Genomic DNA, 16,257 nt, shown 5'->3' with positions numbered 1-16,257 from the left:
TTAACATATAAGGTATTATTTGTTTCAGGGGTACAGGTCTGTGATTCATTAGTCTTACACAATTAACAGCACTCACCATAGCACATACCCTCCCCAGTGGCCATCACCCAGGCACCCCATCCCTCCCACCCTCCTCCACTCCAGCAACCCTCAGTTTGTTTCCTGAGATTAAGAGTCTCTTATGGTTTGTCTCCCTCTCTGGTTTCATCTTGTTTCATTTTTCCCTCCCTTCCCCTATGATCCTCTGTCTTGTTTCTCAAAATCCTCATATCAGTGAGATCATATGATACTTATCTTTCTCTGATTGACTTATTTCACTTAGCATAGTACCCTCTAGTTCCATCCATGTCATTGCAAATGGCAAGATTTCGTTGTTGTTGTTTTTTTGATGGCTGCATAATATTCCATCGTATATATATATATACCACATCTTTATCCATTCATCTGTTGATGGACATCTAGGCTCTTTCCATAGTTTGGCTACTGTGGACATTGCTTCTATAAACATTGGGATGTAGGTGCCCCTTCAGATCACTACATTTGTATCTTTGGGGTAAATACCCAGTAGTGCAATTGCTGAGTCATAGGGTAGCTCTATTTTCAACTTTCTGAGGAACCTCAATACTGTTTTCCAGAGTGGGTGCACCAGCTTGCATTCCCACCAACAGTGTAGGAGGGCTCCCCTTTCTCCGCATCCTCACCAATAGCTGTCATTTCCTGACTTGTTAATTTTAGCCATTCTGACTGGTGTGAGGTGGTATTTCATTGAGGTGTTGATTTGTATTTCCCTGAAACCAAGCATTTTTTCATGTGTCTGTTGGCCATTGTATATCTTCTTTGCAGAAATGTCTGTTTGTGTCTTCTGCCCATTTCTTGATTGGATTATTTGTTCTTTGGGTGTTGAGTTTGATAAGTTTTTAGAGATTTTGGATACTAACCCTTTATCTGATATGTCATTTGCAAATATCTTCTCCCATTCTGTCGGTTGCCTTTTGGTTTTGTTGACTGTTTCCTTTGCTGTGCAAAAACTTTTTAACTTGATGAAGTCCCAATAGTTCATTTTTGCCCTTGCTTTGGCGATGTTTCTGGGAAGAAGTTGCTGTGGCTGAGGTCAAAGAGGTTGCTGCCTGTGTTCTCCTCAAGGATTTTGATAGATTCCTGTCTCAAGTTGAGGTCTTTCATCCATTTTGAGTCTATTTTGTGTGTGTGTTGTAAGGAAATGGTCCAGTTTCATTCTTCTGTATGTGACTGTCCAATTTTCCCAACACCATTTGTTGAAGATACTGTCTTTTTTCCATTGGACATTCTTTCCTGCTTTGTTGAAGATTAGTTGACCATAGAGCTGAGGGTCCATTTCTGGGCTCTCTATTCTGTTCCATTGATCTATGTGACAGTTTTTGTGCCAGTACCATACTGTCTTGATGATTACAGCTTTGTAATAGAGCTTGAAGTCTGGAATTGTGATGCCACCAGCTTTGCTTTTCTTTTTCAACATTCCTCTGGCTACCTGGGGTCTTTTCTGGTTCCATACAAATTTTAGGATTATTTGTTCCATTTCTTTGAAAAAAGTGGATGGTATTTTGATAGGGATTGCTTTAAATGTGTAGATTGCGCTAGGTAGCATAGACATTTTCACAATATTTGTTCTTCCACTCCATGAGCATGGAACATTTTTCCATTTCCTGTGTCTTCCTCAATTTCTTTCATGAGTATTCTATAGTTTTCTGAGTACAGATCTTTTGCCTCTTTGGTTAGATTTATTCCTAGGTATCTTATGGTTTTGGGTGCAATTTTAAATGGGATCAACTCCTTAATTTCTCTTTCTTCTGTCTTGTTGTTAGTGTATAGAAATGCCACTGATTTCTGTGCATTGATTTTATATCCTGCCACTTTACTGAATTCCTGTATGAGTTCTAGCAGTTTTGGAGTGGAGTCTTTTGGGTTTCCACATAAAGTATCATATCATCTGCAAACAGTGAGAATTTGACTTCTTCTTTGCCGATTTGGATGCCTTTTATTTCTTTTTGTTGTCTGATTGCTGAAGCTAGGACTTTTAGTACTATGTTGAATAGCAGTGGTGATAGTGGACATCCCTGACGTGTTCCTGACCTTAGGGGAAAAGCTCTCAGTTTTTCCCCATTGAGTATGATATTCCCTGTGGGTTTTTCATAGATGGCTTTCATAATATTGAGGTATGTACCCTCTATCACTACACTGCGAAGAGTTTTAATCAAGAAAGGATACTGTGCTTTGTCAAATACTTTTTCTGCATCTATTGAGAGGATTATATGGTTCTTGTCCTTTCTTTTATTAATATAGTGTATTACGTTGATTGATTTGCGGATGTTGAACCACCCTTGCATCTCAGGAATAAACCCCACCAGGTCGTAGTGAATAATCCTTTTAATGTACTGTTCTATCCTATTGGCTAGTATTTTGGTGAGAATTTTGGCATCCATGTTCATCAGGGATATTGGTCTGTAATTCTCCTTTCTGATGGGGTCTTTGTCTGGTTTTGGGATCAAGGTAATGCTGGCCTCATAAAATGAGTTTGGAAGTTTTCCTTCCATTTCTATTTTTTGGAACAGTTTCAGAAGAATAGGTATTAATTCTTTAAATGTTTGGTAGAATTCCCCTAGGAAGCCATCTGGCCCTGGGCTCTTGTTTGTGGGGAGATTTTTGATTATTGTTTCAATTTCCTTACTGGTTATGGGTCTGTTCAGGTTTTCTATTTCTTCTTGGTTCAGTTTTGGTAGTTTATACACCTCTAGAATGCATCCATTTCTTCCAGATTGTCTAATTTGCTGGTATAGAGTTGCTTATAATATGTTCTTATAATTGTTTGTATTTCTTTGGTGTTGGTTGTGATCTCTCCTCTTTCATTCATGATTTTATTTATTTGGGTCCTTTCTCTTTTCTTTTTGACAAGTCTGGCCAGGGGTTTATCAATCTTATTAATTCTTTCAAAGAACAAGCTCCTAGTTTCATTGATTTTAATTTTAAAATTTAAATTTTAAATTTAATTTTAAATTTAAAATTAAAATTTAATTTTAATTCTTTCAAAGAACAAGCTCCTAGTTTCATTGATTTCACTGTTCTACTGTTCTTTTGGTTTCTATTTCATTGATTTCTGCTCTGGTCTTTATTATTTCTCTTCTCCTGCTGGGTTTAGGCTTTATTTACTGTTCTTTCTCCAGCTCATTTAGGTGTGGGGTTAGGTTGTGTATTTGAGACCTTTCTTGTTTCTTGAGAAAGGCTTGTATTGCTATATACTTTCCTCTTGGGACTGCCCTTGCTGTATCCCAAAGATTTTGAACAGTTGTGTTTTCATTTTCATTTGTTTCCATGAATTTTTTTAATTCTTTAATTTCCTGGTTGACCCATTCATTCTTTAGTAGGATGCTCTTTAGCCTCCACATATTTGAGTTCTTTCTGACTTTCCTCTTGTGATTGAGTTCTAGTTTCAAAGCACTGTGGTCCAAAAATATGCAGGGAATGATTCCAATCTTTTGGTACCAGTTGAGAACTGATTTGTGACCCAGGATGTGATCTATTCTGGAGAATGTTCCATGGGCACTAGAGAAGAATGTGTATTCTGTTGCTTTGGGATGGAATGTTCTGAATAGATCTGTGAAGTCCATGTGGTCCAGTGTGTCATTTAAAGCCTTTATTTCCTTGTTGATCTTTTGCTTAGATGGTCTGTCCATTTCAGTGAGGGCGGTGTTAAAGTCCCCTACTATTATTGTATTATTGTCGATATGTTTCTTTGATTTTGTTATTAGTTGGCTTATATAATTGGCTGCTCTCATGTTAGGGGCATAGATATTTACAATTGTTAGATCTTCTTGTTGGATAGACCCTTTAAGTAGGATATAGTGTCCTTCCTCATCTCTTATTATAGTCTTTGCTTTAAAATCTAATTTTTCTGATATAAGGATTGCCACTCCAGCTTTCTTTTGATGTCCATTAGCATGGTAAATGGTTTTCCACCCCCTCACTTGCAATCTGGAGGTGTCTTTGTGTCTAAAATGAGTGTCTTGCAGATAGCATATCAATGGGTCTTGTTTTTTTATCCAATCTGATACCGTGTCTTTTGATTGGGGCACTGAGCCCATTTACATTCCGGGTAACTATTGAAAGATATGAATTTAGTGCCATTGTATTGCCTGTAAGGTGACTGTTACTGTATATTGTCTCTGTTCCTTTCTGGTCTATGTTACTTTTAGGCTCTTTCTTTGCTTAGAGGACCCCTTTCAATATTTCTTGTAGGGCTGGTTTCGTGTTCGCAAATTCTTTTACTTTTCATTTGTCCTGGAAGATTTTTATCTCTCCTTCTATTTTCAATGACAGCCTAGCTGGATATAGTATTCTTGGCTGCATATTTTTCTCGTTCTGTGCTCTGAATATATCATGCCAGTCCTTTCCGGCCTGCCAGGTCTCTGTGGAGAGGTCTGCTGCCAATCTAATGTTTCTACTATTGTAGGTTACACCTCTTGTCCTGAGCTGCTTTTAGGATTTTCTCTTTGTCTCTGAGACTTGGGAGTTTTACTATTAGATGTCAGGTTGTTGACCTATTTTTATTGATTTTGAGGGGGGTTCTCTGTGCCTCCTGGATTTTGATGCCTGTTTCCTTCCCCAAATTAGGGAAGTTCTCTGCTATAATTTGCTCCAATATACCTTCTGCCCCTCTCTTTCTTTCTTCTTCTTCTGGGATCCCAATTATTCTAATGTTGTTTCACTTTATGATATCATTTATCTCTCGAATTCTCCCCTCGTGATCCAGTAGTTGTTTAGCTCTCTTTTTTTCAGCTTCTTTATTCTCCATCATTTGGTCCTCTATATTACTAATTCTCTCTTCTGTCTCATTTATCCTAGCAGTTAGAGCCTCCATTTTTTATTGCACCTCATTAATAGCCTTTTTGATTTCAACTTGGTTAGATTTTAGTTCTTTTATTTCTCCAGAAAGGGATTCTCTAGTATCTTCTATGCTTTTTTCAAGCCCAGCTAGTATCTTTATAATCATCATTCTGAACATTCTGAAGATGGCAACATCTTACTAATGTCTGTATTGATTAAGTCCCTGGCAGTCGGTACTGCCTCTTGTTCTTTTTTTTTTTTTTTTTTAGTTTTTCCATCTTGTCATTTTGTCCAGAGGAGAATAGACGAATGAGAGAACAAAATGCTAACAGGGTAACAACGACCCCAGAAAAATATACACTAAACAAATCAGAAGAGACCTGAAACCAGGGGGAAAAGAAAGGGAAAAAAAAAGAATATGATCAGGCTGGTGAATAGAACAGAGCCACACACTAGATTTTGGGTGTATTTTGGTCTGTTAGAAGAAATTGCCTCTCAAAATTTTAAAGAATGAAAACTTATATACATATATATATATATATATACACACAAAAATAACAGTAAATACAATGAAGGGATGTAATATAACTGTAAAGATGAAAATTAAAAAAGATTTTTAAAAAGGAATTAATAGGATAAGAAGTTGGTTGAAAAAGACTGAAAAAAAATTTTTTAAAAAGAGAGAATGTGATCAGGCAGGAGACTAGGACAATGTCATATACTAGATTTAGGTTATATTTTGGTCTGTTAGAAGAAACTGTATCCCAAAATTTTAAAGAAAGAAAAACATATATATACAAAAAATAAGGTTAAATGCAATGAAGGGATAAAATATGACTGTAAAAATTAAAATTAAAAAAGATTTTTAAAAAGTAATTGATAAGACGTTGGTTGAAAAAGGGAAGAAGAAAAATTCAACTAAAAAAGGTAGAAAAATTAAAAAATAAAGAAAATTTTAAAAATTAACTTTGAGGGTGCCTGGGTGGCTCAGTCGTTAAGTGTCTGTGTTTGGCTCAGGTCATGATCCTAGGGTCCTGGGATCGAGCCCTGAGTTGGGCTCCCTGCTCTGCGGGAAACCTGTTTCTCCTTCTCCCGCTCCCCCTGCTTGTGTTCTCTCTCGTGCTGTCTCTCTCTGTCAAATAAATAAATAAAATCTTTAAAAAAAATAAAATAAAAAATTAACTTTGAAAGACTAAAGAATCATGGGAAAAAAGCCATGGATTCTGTATGCAGTATTCCCCTAGCGCTGGAGTTCTGCCGTTCTCATTGATCAGTAAACTTGGTCTTGGCTGGCTGTTCTCGTTGATCTTCCGGGGGAGGGGCCTGTTGCCGTGGTTCCCAAATGTCTTTGCCGGAGGTGGAATTGCCCTGCCCTTGCCCAGTTGGGGCTAAGTAATCTGCTCCGGTTTGCTCTCGGGAGCTTTTGTTCCCTGCAGGCTTTCCGTACAGCTTTGGAGGCTGAGAGTGAAAATGGCGGCCTCCCAATCTCCGCCCCGGAGGAGCCGAGAACTCGAGGCCCTGCTCCTCAGTGCACCCCCCGGGAAAAGCAGTCAGTCACTCCCGTCTCCCCGGTCTCCGGCCACACTCCGTGCTCACCCGGCCTGTGACCGCGCGTTTCTATCTCTGGCACCCAACCCGGTGTGGAGTCTCCAAACCCAGCAGATCCCTGCAGTGCGCTCCCACGCCACTCCTCCCAGGGAAGGAAGGGGAGTCTCCCCGGATCTGCCGCTTGTTGGGTCCCTGCTGGAGGAGCAATGGCCCGACTGTGCCGCGGATCACAGTTTATGGCAACCCCAAGCTGAGAGCCCGCGCCTGGGCTCCGTCTCTGCAGCCGGCTTCCCTGCTCCGATACCTGGGAGCTCTGCCGCACTCAGGCACCCCCGGTCTTTCTGTGACCCCGAGGGTCCTGAGACCACACTGGCCCGCGAGGATTCCACCCCCCGCTTAGCCACCGGAGCGACGTCCCTCAGCGGAGCAGACTTCTAAAAGTTCCGATTTTGTGCTCCGGGGCTCTATCACTTGCCAGAAGCGGCCGACGGAGGCCCCTCCCCCACTGTCTATCCTCCCAAATATCGCCTCGGATTCACTTCTCTGCACGTCCTACCTTCCAGAAAGTGGTCGCTTTTCTGCTCAGAGAGTTGTTGCTATTCTTTTCTTCAATCTCCTGTTGAGTTCATAGGTGTTCAGAATGGTTTGATCCCTATCCAGCTGAATTCCTGGGACCAGACGAAATTTAGGTCTCCTACTCCTCCGCCATCTTGCTCCTCCCCCTCTTTCTTTTTTTACTGAAGTATAGTTGACATTCAGTATTATATTGGTTTCAGATATACAACATAGTGATTCCACATTTATATGCATTAAGAAGTGATTACCACAGTAGGTCTAGTTCCCATATATCACCGTACATAGTTATTACAGTATTATTGACTATCTTCCCAGCTACACTTCACATCCCCATGACTTATTTATATTATTACTAGAAGTTTGTACCTCTTAATCCCCTTCACCTATTTCATCCATCCTCCCACTCTTCCCTCTGACAACCACCAGTTCTCTATATTTATGAGATTTATGACTGTGTTTTTGTTTTATTTCTTAGATCCTATATTAAAGATTTTTAAAATTATTTGAAGGAATTTGGGCAAAATGAAAATGATCAAAGAAGAGATGAAAGGTTATTTATGACAAATTATCAATAGTTACTGAAAACCAATAAAAGACTAGATAAGATGGTGAAATTAAAAATGAGTGTGCTCATGACCTCTTGTCCCTGGTGTTCTGTCACTGGGTTAGTATAAATCAGAGGCTCTGAAGCATCTCAGTAAATGAGAGCAGCATGCATTGACCCATTTGGTTTATAGTGATTCTCTCCAATTTGTGATTTCAATGAAAAATCATTTAAATATGGCTTTGGACTGCACTGGTATTTTCCATGTCATAATCAGAGCAGAAACTAAAAGTTACAAACCCCCGAAGAAGTGCCTGCATTAACTCCTGATAGGATATGTCCATTTTTAGGCTATGATTATTGCAGTTAATTTTCCATTCCGATGGACTAATGAACATTTGGTATATTGATATTGGTGTTTGGACTGGTTCTGCAAAGCGTGTTTTGAGTTAAGTATTGTAGTTCTTCCTCCCGTACTATGCAAAAGGCTAAAGAGACTTAAATTTTCAGGTGCTACTTAACCAGCACTGTTCTAATTAGAAATCATACTACCTCCTAAGGAGTTGGTAGTGATTATAAAACCATGCATTATTTTCTTAAGAAGATAAAGGAACCCAAGACAATTGGAGGAGGATCATTTCCTGAGTATGGCTACATCTTTGTCCCCTTCACAGTCCCCAGTGTAATCCTTTAAATTGCTCAAAGAATTCTGCTTCCCTGGTGCCCCCTGGCCCCACGGACTCCCAGCCTCTTCCATTATGGCTTTCCTGCTTCCTCTTTTACATTTCACTCACTCCAGAAATGCTCGGGGTGCCAATATAAAGGATACAGAGTGTAGCAGTGAAGAAAACTGCAAATAGTCCAGTTTAAAAAGACAATCTCTCATCCTAAAAAGAAAACAACCTTGATCCCACATCTCCCTCCACAGCTACCTTATTTCTCTGCTCCCCTTTTCACCAAAACTCTTGAAATACTTGTTCTTATTCAGTGCCTCTATTTCCTTTCTTCTCATTCTTTCTTGAAACCACCACATTCAGCCTTCAATCTCCACCATGGCACCAAACGGGTCTTGTGAAGGTCATTGGTGTCATCCACATTACTCAGCCCAACAGTCAAGTCCTCATAGCCCACTGCCTGTCAGCAGCACTTAAACAGCTGATCACTCTTACTTCATACACTTCTTCACCTGGTCTTGGGATGGAATTATCTCTCATCATTCTCCACCACCTAATAGCTGCTTTTCTCTGCCTTGCTGGTTCCTCCTTTTCTTCCTGATCTTTGATTAGTGAAGACCTCCAGGACCCAGTTCTCAGACTTGTTCAATCTATAATTGCTCCCCAGGTCATCTCACCCAGCTATTCAAAAGATTATGTTCCACATGGTGTTATGAAACACACTTCAAGATATATTTTTAAGTGAAAAAAGATCAGAGGTGGCAAGCTGGATGTGTGCAGGAATTTGGAGTGACTGACAACACAGGGATACAAAACTTAACTCATATTCTGAAAGGCTTGGGCACAAAATAAACCAGGAAGACACATTAAAGAGCTGACAATGAAGCCCCAACCAGTAATGTTTTTGCTAATTTAACTGGAGGCAGTTAAAAAGATGAATCAGACATGCATCCCATCCTCCAGAAATATATAGTTAGCTGGGGGGAGGGGGGTGAAAAATAAATAGGGACAAAATAAGGAAGAAAATGGTGTCACCAGAGAAATGAGAATTAGGATGTATCGGAGCTCGGAAATAGAGCAGCTTTTAAAAGCTTGATGAAGCTGAATTATTTGATTTTTTTTACTTCATGTTTTTAAAATAACATTTCCTAATTTCCCCTATTATCAAACTAAAACTTCTAAAGTTTTCTGTCTCTTATCCATGCTACTCTCTATATTCTCAATCTTCCAATCAGAGTGGAAAAGCTTTTTTATTTAGAACTACTCTTCTCGGGTGCCTAGGTAGCTCAGCTGGCTAAGCATCTGACTCTTGATCTCAGCTCAGGTCTTGATCTGTGAGTTCCAGTCCCACGTTGGGCTCCACAATGGACTCCACACTGGGCATGGAGCCTACTTTAAAAAAAAAAAGAAAGAAAAAAAAAAGAACTACTCTTCCAACAAACCTCAAGAACCCAAGAAAAACATAACTTAGGATTAATGTTTGTAGGGAAAAAAAAGCACTTTATTTCATGTCATTAAGGAGAAAGGGGTCAAAATAGAGAAATAAACATGTTGGCCACAGGGAGAAATGTAGAGAGGTTGCCCCAAGCTGATAGATGGCTCAGGCGCAACCTAGGTCTCTAATTCCAAAGCCCACACACTTTCAATGTTACAGCCTGTCTCAGATATAAATGCAAGTTTAAATTGACTATAAAAGAAGCAAAAATAACCAGGGGAGAAGAAACATTTAATTTACAAGAAAGAATGTATTGTTGGTGGAGTAAGTCCCCTAGAAGAAGTAGGGAAACAGGAATTTCAAGAGGGTACATCTATAGAAATGCAATAAAAGCACAATGAAAACAGAGAGGCAAAATGATTCTCATTTCACTGCAGAAAGATAAAGACTGTTTTAAAAACAATTTAAAATTAATAAACCCATTTGGTCTTTAGTGAAATAATTTTCTTTTACTTTCTATATCTAAAGAATAAATGGTAACCATCTCCCAGTCTTCTTGATTTTTGCCCAATGGGCAGAAGAAATTAAATCCAGAGCTAGAGAGATCTCACCCTGGCTGGAGATTTTTATTCCTGCCCCCTGACTTCCAGTCCCCAGTCCACCCAAAGACTCTCACCCACTCCATTCTCCATTTCATACATGCCTCATTTGCTGCTGCCCTCATTAAAGAATGTCTGTTAAGCCTAATCCACATCAATCTCTGTCCCTTCTTATAACTGCCAAAATGCCAGTTGTCTTTGAAGTTTTCCTGGACCTAATCCAACAGAGACAAATCAGAGGATTTGATCGATGTTCTGACCAGCAGCCATTGGTTGTGAATATTCGTATGTGGATTTTGATTGTCTTGTTTTCATGAATATATATTCACATTTGAGTTTACAGTAGTCCCCCCACTTAATCACAGGAGATGCATTCCAAGACTGAATACCTGAAACCACAGATAGTACCGAACCCTATATGTACTATGTTTTTTACTATACTTATAAACCTATGATAAAGTTTATCAGTTAGGTACAATAAAAGATTTAAAAAAACTAATTAAAAAAAGAACAATTATAACAGTATACTTTAGGGGCGCCTGGGTGGCTCAGTCGGTTAAGCGTCTGCCTTGGGCTCAGGTCTTGATCCCAGGATCCTGGGATCGAGCCCAGAGTCAGGCTCCCTGCTCAGCAGGGGAGTCTGCTTCTGCCTCTCCCACTCTCCCAAATAAATAAATATCTTTTTAAAAAAACAGTATACTATAATAAACATTAGGTGAATGGGGTCTCAAAATATCTCATTGTGCTATACTCACCTTTCTTGTGATGATGTGAGATGATAAAATGTTTATGTGATGAGATGAAGTGAGGTGAATGATGCAGGTTTTGTGACTAGTGTTAGGCTACTATTGACCTTCTGCGGATTCGTCAGAAAGAGGATCATCAGCTTGCAGACCATGGTAAGTGAAAGTGCGGAAAACGAAACTACAGATAAGGGGGACTGTCGTATCTTTTTTTTTTTAATTCCTTACAACTATGCATTCAATAAATGTCACTATCTCACTGATTGCCCAGTTTAATCACAGCTATCCAGAAGACAGACAGATCATAGATGGTAGGTAGGTAGGTAGATAAAAAGATAGATGATAAATGATAGATAGATAGATAGATAGATGATAAAGATAGATAGAAATTGAAAGAATACAAATGTTAACAAAAACTAAACACATTTTTTTTTAATGTGGAGTTCTTTGAGCTTGGTGATGATGCTGTTTCACAGTCAATTTACTGTATTACTCTGAGAACAATTTGCCATAAACATCAAAGTAATGTTATATGCTTTTTTTTTCTCTCTTTTCTCCAAAGAAATGCACAGTGGGATATGTAAAATGTCAGAAATAATTAGACAAAATCACACAATTTCATTGTGACACTAAAATATCTTTGGAGTTGAGCATTTGCTATGAAACTTTAAAACTGCTTTGAAGTCTGCTTATTATAAACAATATAATATTTTTCTTTAATGTCCCAGAATTTCTAAAGTATGATACAAGGTGAATATATGTTTCAAAATAAAAAATAATTTATGTATAAATGTATAGATATTAATAAATATAAATAAGAAAGTAATTCAGGTGGCAAGATAGACTTTAAAGTTGGTAATGTTTTCATGAGAAAGAGTTGGGGAGCTTAACTTTTTAAAAAATTTTTGGTAGCTACACTTGTAGTTAGCACAGCATAAGGATTTGTGAGTCACTATGTTGTATACCTGAAATTAATGTAACATTGTGTGTCAACTATACATCAATTTTTAAAAGTATCTTTTGAAGAATCATGTAAAAGGTAACTTTGTACCCAGAGATAAAAAAGAAAATTATATCGAAAATGTGTAAAGAATTTCTGAGTGCTGAAATATGGTAACATTTTCTAGGGGGAAAAATATGACTTTTCATTCATTAACCAGTAGCATACTATCTTCCAGGAACCCTCAGAAGAAACGCTGTGGTGCTTCCTTTTACCCATACAAATGGAACATAAGAAACTACATAGCTGAAGAAACTACAGTCTTCTTATAAATGAGAGGCATTGAAGTCTAAGTAATTTCCTGCTGAGGGAAAATAACCAGCAGCTTTTCCACAGTGTAGATTGAAACAGGGAAAACATGAATATCACTAACTGTACCACAGAAGCCAGTGTGGCTACAAGACCCAAGACCATCACTGAGAAGATGCTCATTTCCATGACTCTGGTGATCATCACCACCCTGACCATGTTGCTGAACTTGGCCGTGATCATGGCCATCTGTACCACCAAGAAGCTCCACCAGCCTGCCAACTACCTGATCTGTTCCCTGGCTGTGACAGATCTCCTGGTGGCAGTGCTCGTCATGCCACTGAGCATCATGTATATTGTCATGGACAGCTGGAAACTAGGGTACTTTATCTGCGAGGTGTGGCTGAGTGTGGACATGACCTGCTGCACCTGCTCCATCCTCCATCTCTGTGTGATTGCCCTAGACAGGTACTGGGCCATCACCAACGCTATTGAATATGCCAGGAAGAGGACCGCCAAGAGGGCTGGGCTGATGATCCTCACCGTCTGGACCATCTCCATCTTCATCTCCATGCCCCCTCTGTTCTGGAGGAGCCACCGCCAACTCAGCCCACCTCCTAGTCAGTGCACCATCCAGCACGACCATGTCATCTACACCATTTACTCCACACTTGGGGCATTTTATATCCCCTTGACTTTGATACTTATTCTGTATTACCGGATTTACCATGCAGCCAAGAGCCTTTATCAGAAAAGAGGATCTAGCCGGCACTTAAGCAACAGAAGCACGGATAGCCAAAATTCTTTTGCGAGTTGTAAACTTACACAAACTTTCTGTGTGTCTGATTTCTCCACCTCAGACCCTACCACAGAGTTTGAAAAGATCCACTCCTCTATCAGGATCCCTTCCTTCTATAATAATCTAGATCACCCAGGAGAACGTCAGCAAATCTCTAGTACCAGGGAACGTAAGGCAGCACGCATCTTAGGACTGATTTTGGGGGCATTCATTTTGTCGTGGCTGCCATTTTTCATCAAAGAGTTGATTGTTGGTCTGAGCATCTATGCGGTGTCCTCTGAAGTGGCTGATTTTTTGACGTGGCTTGGTTATGTTAATTCTCTGATCAACCCTCTGCTCTACACAAGTTTTAATGAAGACTTTAAGCTGGCTTTTAAAAAGCTAATTAAGTGCCGAGAACATACTTAGATTGCAAAAAGCCAAAAGGCATTGTTTTTACCAGCCTTGTGAGTGGACAGAGGAAAGGGGTTCAACTTATTAATTCTTGAACATAGTTGGTTCAGAAAAGTTTGTAAGGTAGTGTGGTCTTTTTGTTTGTTCATTTGTTCCGTTTTGTTTGAGGTTTGTTTTCTGGTGTGCCGTTTTCTACCTCTGGTTTTATTTGTGGTACATGATTTCAAATAAACATCCGACAAAGACAGAAATTTCATAGACGTAATAATAAGGTGAAATAGTAACTACTTTTTTTTAGCCATTCAGTTAATCTTGCAATTAAAGAATGCCAAAATAAATCTTCACTTGCAGAAGTTCTTATTACTTATAAATCAAATACCTGATAACTTGCCCTCGTGTGGCATTAAATCTGAGGTCATGGCTCCATATGCGTGCAAGTTTTAGTGGGAATTGCATGACTACATAAAGCATTAATAAAAAAAAAAAGTGTTACACTGTCATCTGCTTGCAGACCTGATCTAAAATCATTTACTGTGACTACATAGCCCACTCCCTTTAGGCACAAATAGTACAGCTATTATAGTCATGATTAAATATGCTTCCTCATTCTCTAAAAAGAACCTGGAATGAATACTCCGGCACTTTCCTAGGTCTTTGACTATGAATATGAAACATAAACAAATTCAAGATAATCTAAATCTCCTTTGGTCCATGTGTTGTATTACCTGACAGGCACATTGGACGTCTTGCCATTCTGAGAAGTGTCCCACTGAGCCTTGCACACACTCCCTCACTTAAAAGGATTCAGGTGGGAGTACAAGCAGCTTAACAGGGTAGAGTGATCAAATGAAGGAATATATTATCTGAAGAACTTTGTTGGAGAATGTTACTTATTAAGTTACCAGTTGTGCCCTTGGCAAAACCATTAAAAGTTGAAAATCTATGTTTACCGCAAAGGTCACCCATCGAGGAAATGAGTATGAAATTGTGTCCCCTGGGATCTCAGTGGCTTCCATGCCAGACTGCATCTTGGGGCCAGGAGGCTGCAGATGGGACCTGACCTGAGGCGACAGCACCTCGCCTGACCTGGGGTGACTGCTCTAGTCACATGGAGGAGCTTACCACTAAGTCAAGAGTGATGGCAGGGACGCCTGGGTGGCTCAGTTGGTTAAGCATCTGCCTTCAGCTCAGGTCATGATCCCAGGGTCCTGGGATCGAGTCCCACATCGGTCTCCTTGCTTGGTGGGGAGCCTGCTTCTCCCCCAGCCTGCCGCTCCCCCTGCTTGTGCATGCTCTCTCTCTCTGACAAATAAATAAATAAAATCTTAAAAAAAAAAAAAAAAAAGAGTGATGACAGAAGGGAATGAAAGTTTGTAAATTCATGTATGCTCTCGAGTCAGTGACTATTTTACACCTCTTCTCCTCGTCTCATCCACAGCTTCTCCCCATCTCTCCACTCTCCCCAGGTCATTTCTCTTCTTTGTTCACTGAGAAGACATGAATTTGCTCCCTCTCCTCCATGTTTTAGCCTTAAATCTATGCCCTCTAATCTTTTCTGTAATCTTGCACGTTTCTCCTTACCCCTGACTCCTCTCCTCCACTGCCCCCCTCCTGTCTCCACCCCCTCTCTCCTCCTCCCTTCTCCCCTCCCTTTCTCCCACCCCCTTCCTCTCCCCACTTTTCTTTAATCTCACCTATGAGTTTGCTCAAGTCTCTCGGACACTGGTGTACATTTCCCCTGGCCCTACTTCCCACTCAAGAGCCTGCTTCATCTCTCTCCTGGCTCTCCCACCTGAGTTTCTCCACTCATCAATCCTTCATTCTGCTCACCTCTCACCTTCCACTGACTTTCTTATCCTGTGCCATCTGAGTGTACCCCTCCTAGCTCTCCTGAAACAGATCTCCCAAAGTCTTTGGTGACTTGCCAGTAGGCAAATTTAATGGCCTTCCCTCTGTCCTTATCTACTTCCCAATCTCTCATCAGGTAGAATAGCTAAGCATCCCTTTCTTGTTTAAGGCTGTGACTTCCAAAATACATTACTCCCCTGGTTCTCCAATCATCTCCTCATTCTTTGTCTCCTTTTCTTCCTCCTGGGGCATTGTCCTTGGCTCTTACCTCCTGTATCTCCATACTCCATCCCACCCCATCACATGCCTGTGGCTTTTCAATTTGTGTCTTTAGTTCTGATCTCTGTCTTTCTCAAACTCCAGACCCATGAATTATATCCAGTGAACATCTCCCTATGAATAGCCTGTTGGTTCTCAAACACAGCTTTTCCAAACTGAACTCATGATCATTTTTCCACACTCAGACCTTCTCCTCCTTCCCAGTCTCAGATAACAGGATTACCATGCTTTTTATCATTCCTCTTAGATAAATGTGATCCTCTCATGGCTTATCTCTCACATTCAGATAGTCTTAAAGTCTTATCCATTTACCTCTACAGAAATATTTGAATATGCCCCTTTCTTCTCCAATAAGCTGGTCCCCTCACTTATTCCAAATCTTCTCATCTGATCCACTTACCTCTGGAGTCCTTCATCTGCAACTCTGCCCCCACATAACTGCACATCTATCAGATATATCTTCTAGAACAGTGGTTTTCAGAGTGGCAGCTCTGGACCAGCAGCAATAGCATCACCTGAGAAGTTGTGAAAAATGCAATGTCTAGGGCCCCACTGAAGATGTACTGAATCACAAATTCAGAGAGTAAAACTTCTATTTTAATAAGCCCTCTAGGAGATTCTGGTTTGAGAATCACTATCCTTAAGCATACCACTGGTTTTTAATTATAATACTCATAATCCTCTACTATTTCCCCATCAGTTTAAAATAAATT

General features: G+C 39.9%; 1 protein-coding gene across 3 annotated transcripts in view; it reads left to right on the top strand.

Annotated features, from left to right (window-relative positions):
• Positions 1-14,616, top strand: part of HTR1E (5-hydroxytryptamine receptor 1E) — a 91,455-nt gene extending 76,839 nt beyond the window's left edge. For all 3 annotated transcript variants that reach the window (XM_032409324.1, XM_032409323.1, XM_032409322.1), the window contains one exon: positions 12,155-14,616. In XM_032409324.1, coding sequence (XP_032265215.1) covers positions 12,335-13,432 — 1,098 coding nt within the window. In that variant the 5' untranslated portion in view covers positions 12,155-12,334 and the 3' untranslated portion in view covers positions 13,433-14,616. The remainder of the gene's footprint in view (positions 1-12,154) is intronic.
• Positions 14,617-16,257: the final 1,641 nt, after the last annotated feature.

This window comes from Phoca vitulina, unplaced genomic scaffold, assembly GCF_004348235.1.
Source record: "Phoca vitulina isolate PV1807 unplaced genomic scaffold, GSC_HSeal_1.0 scaffold11, whole genome shotgun sequence".
Taxonomy (NCBI): Eukaryota; Metazoa; Chordata; class Mammalia; order Carnivora; family Phocidae; genus Phoca; species Phoca vitulina.
This window is presented reverse-complemented; position numbering and strand designations above follow the sequence as displayed.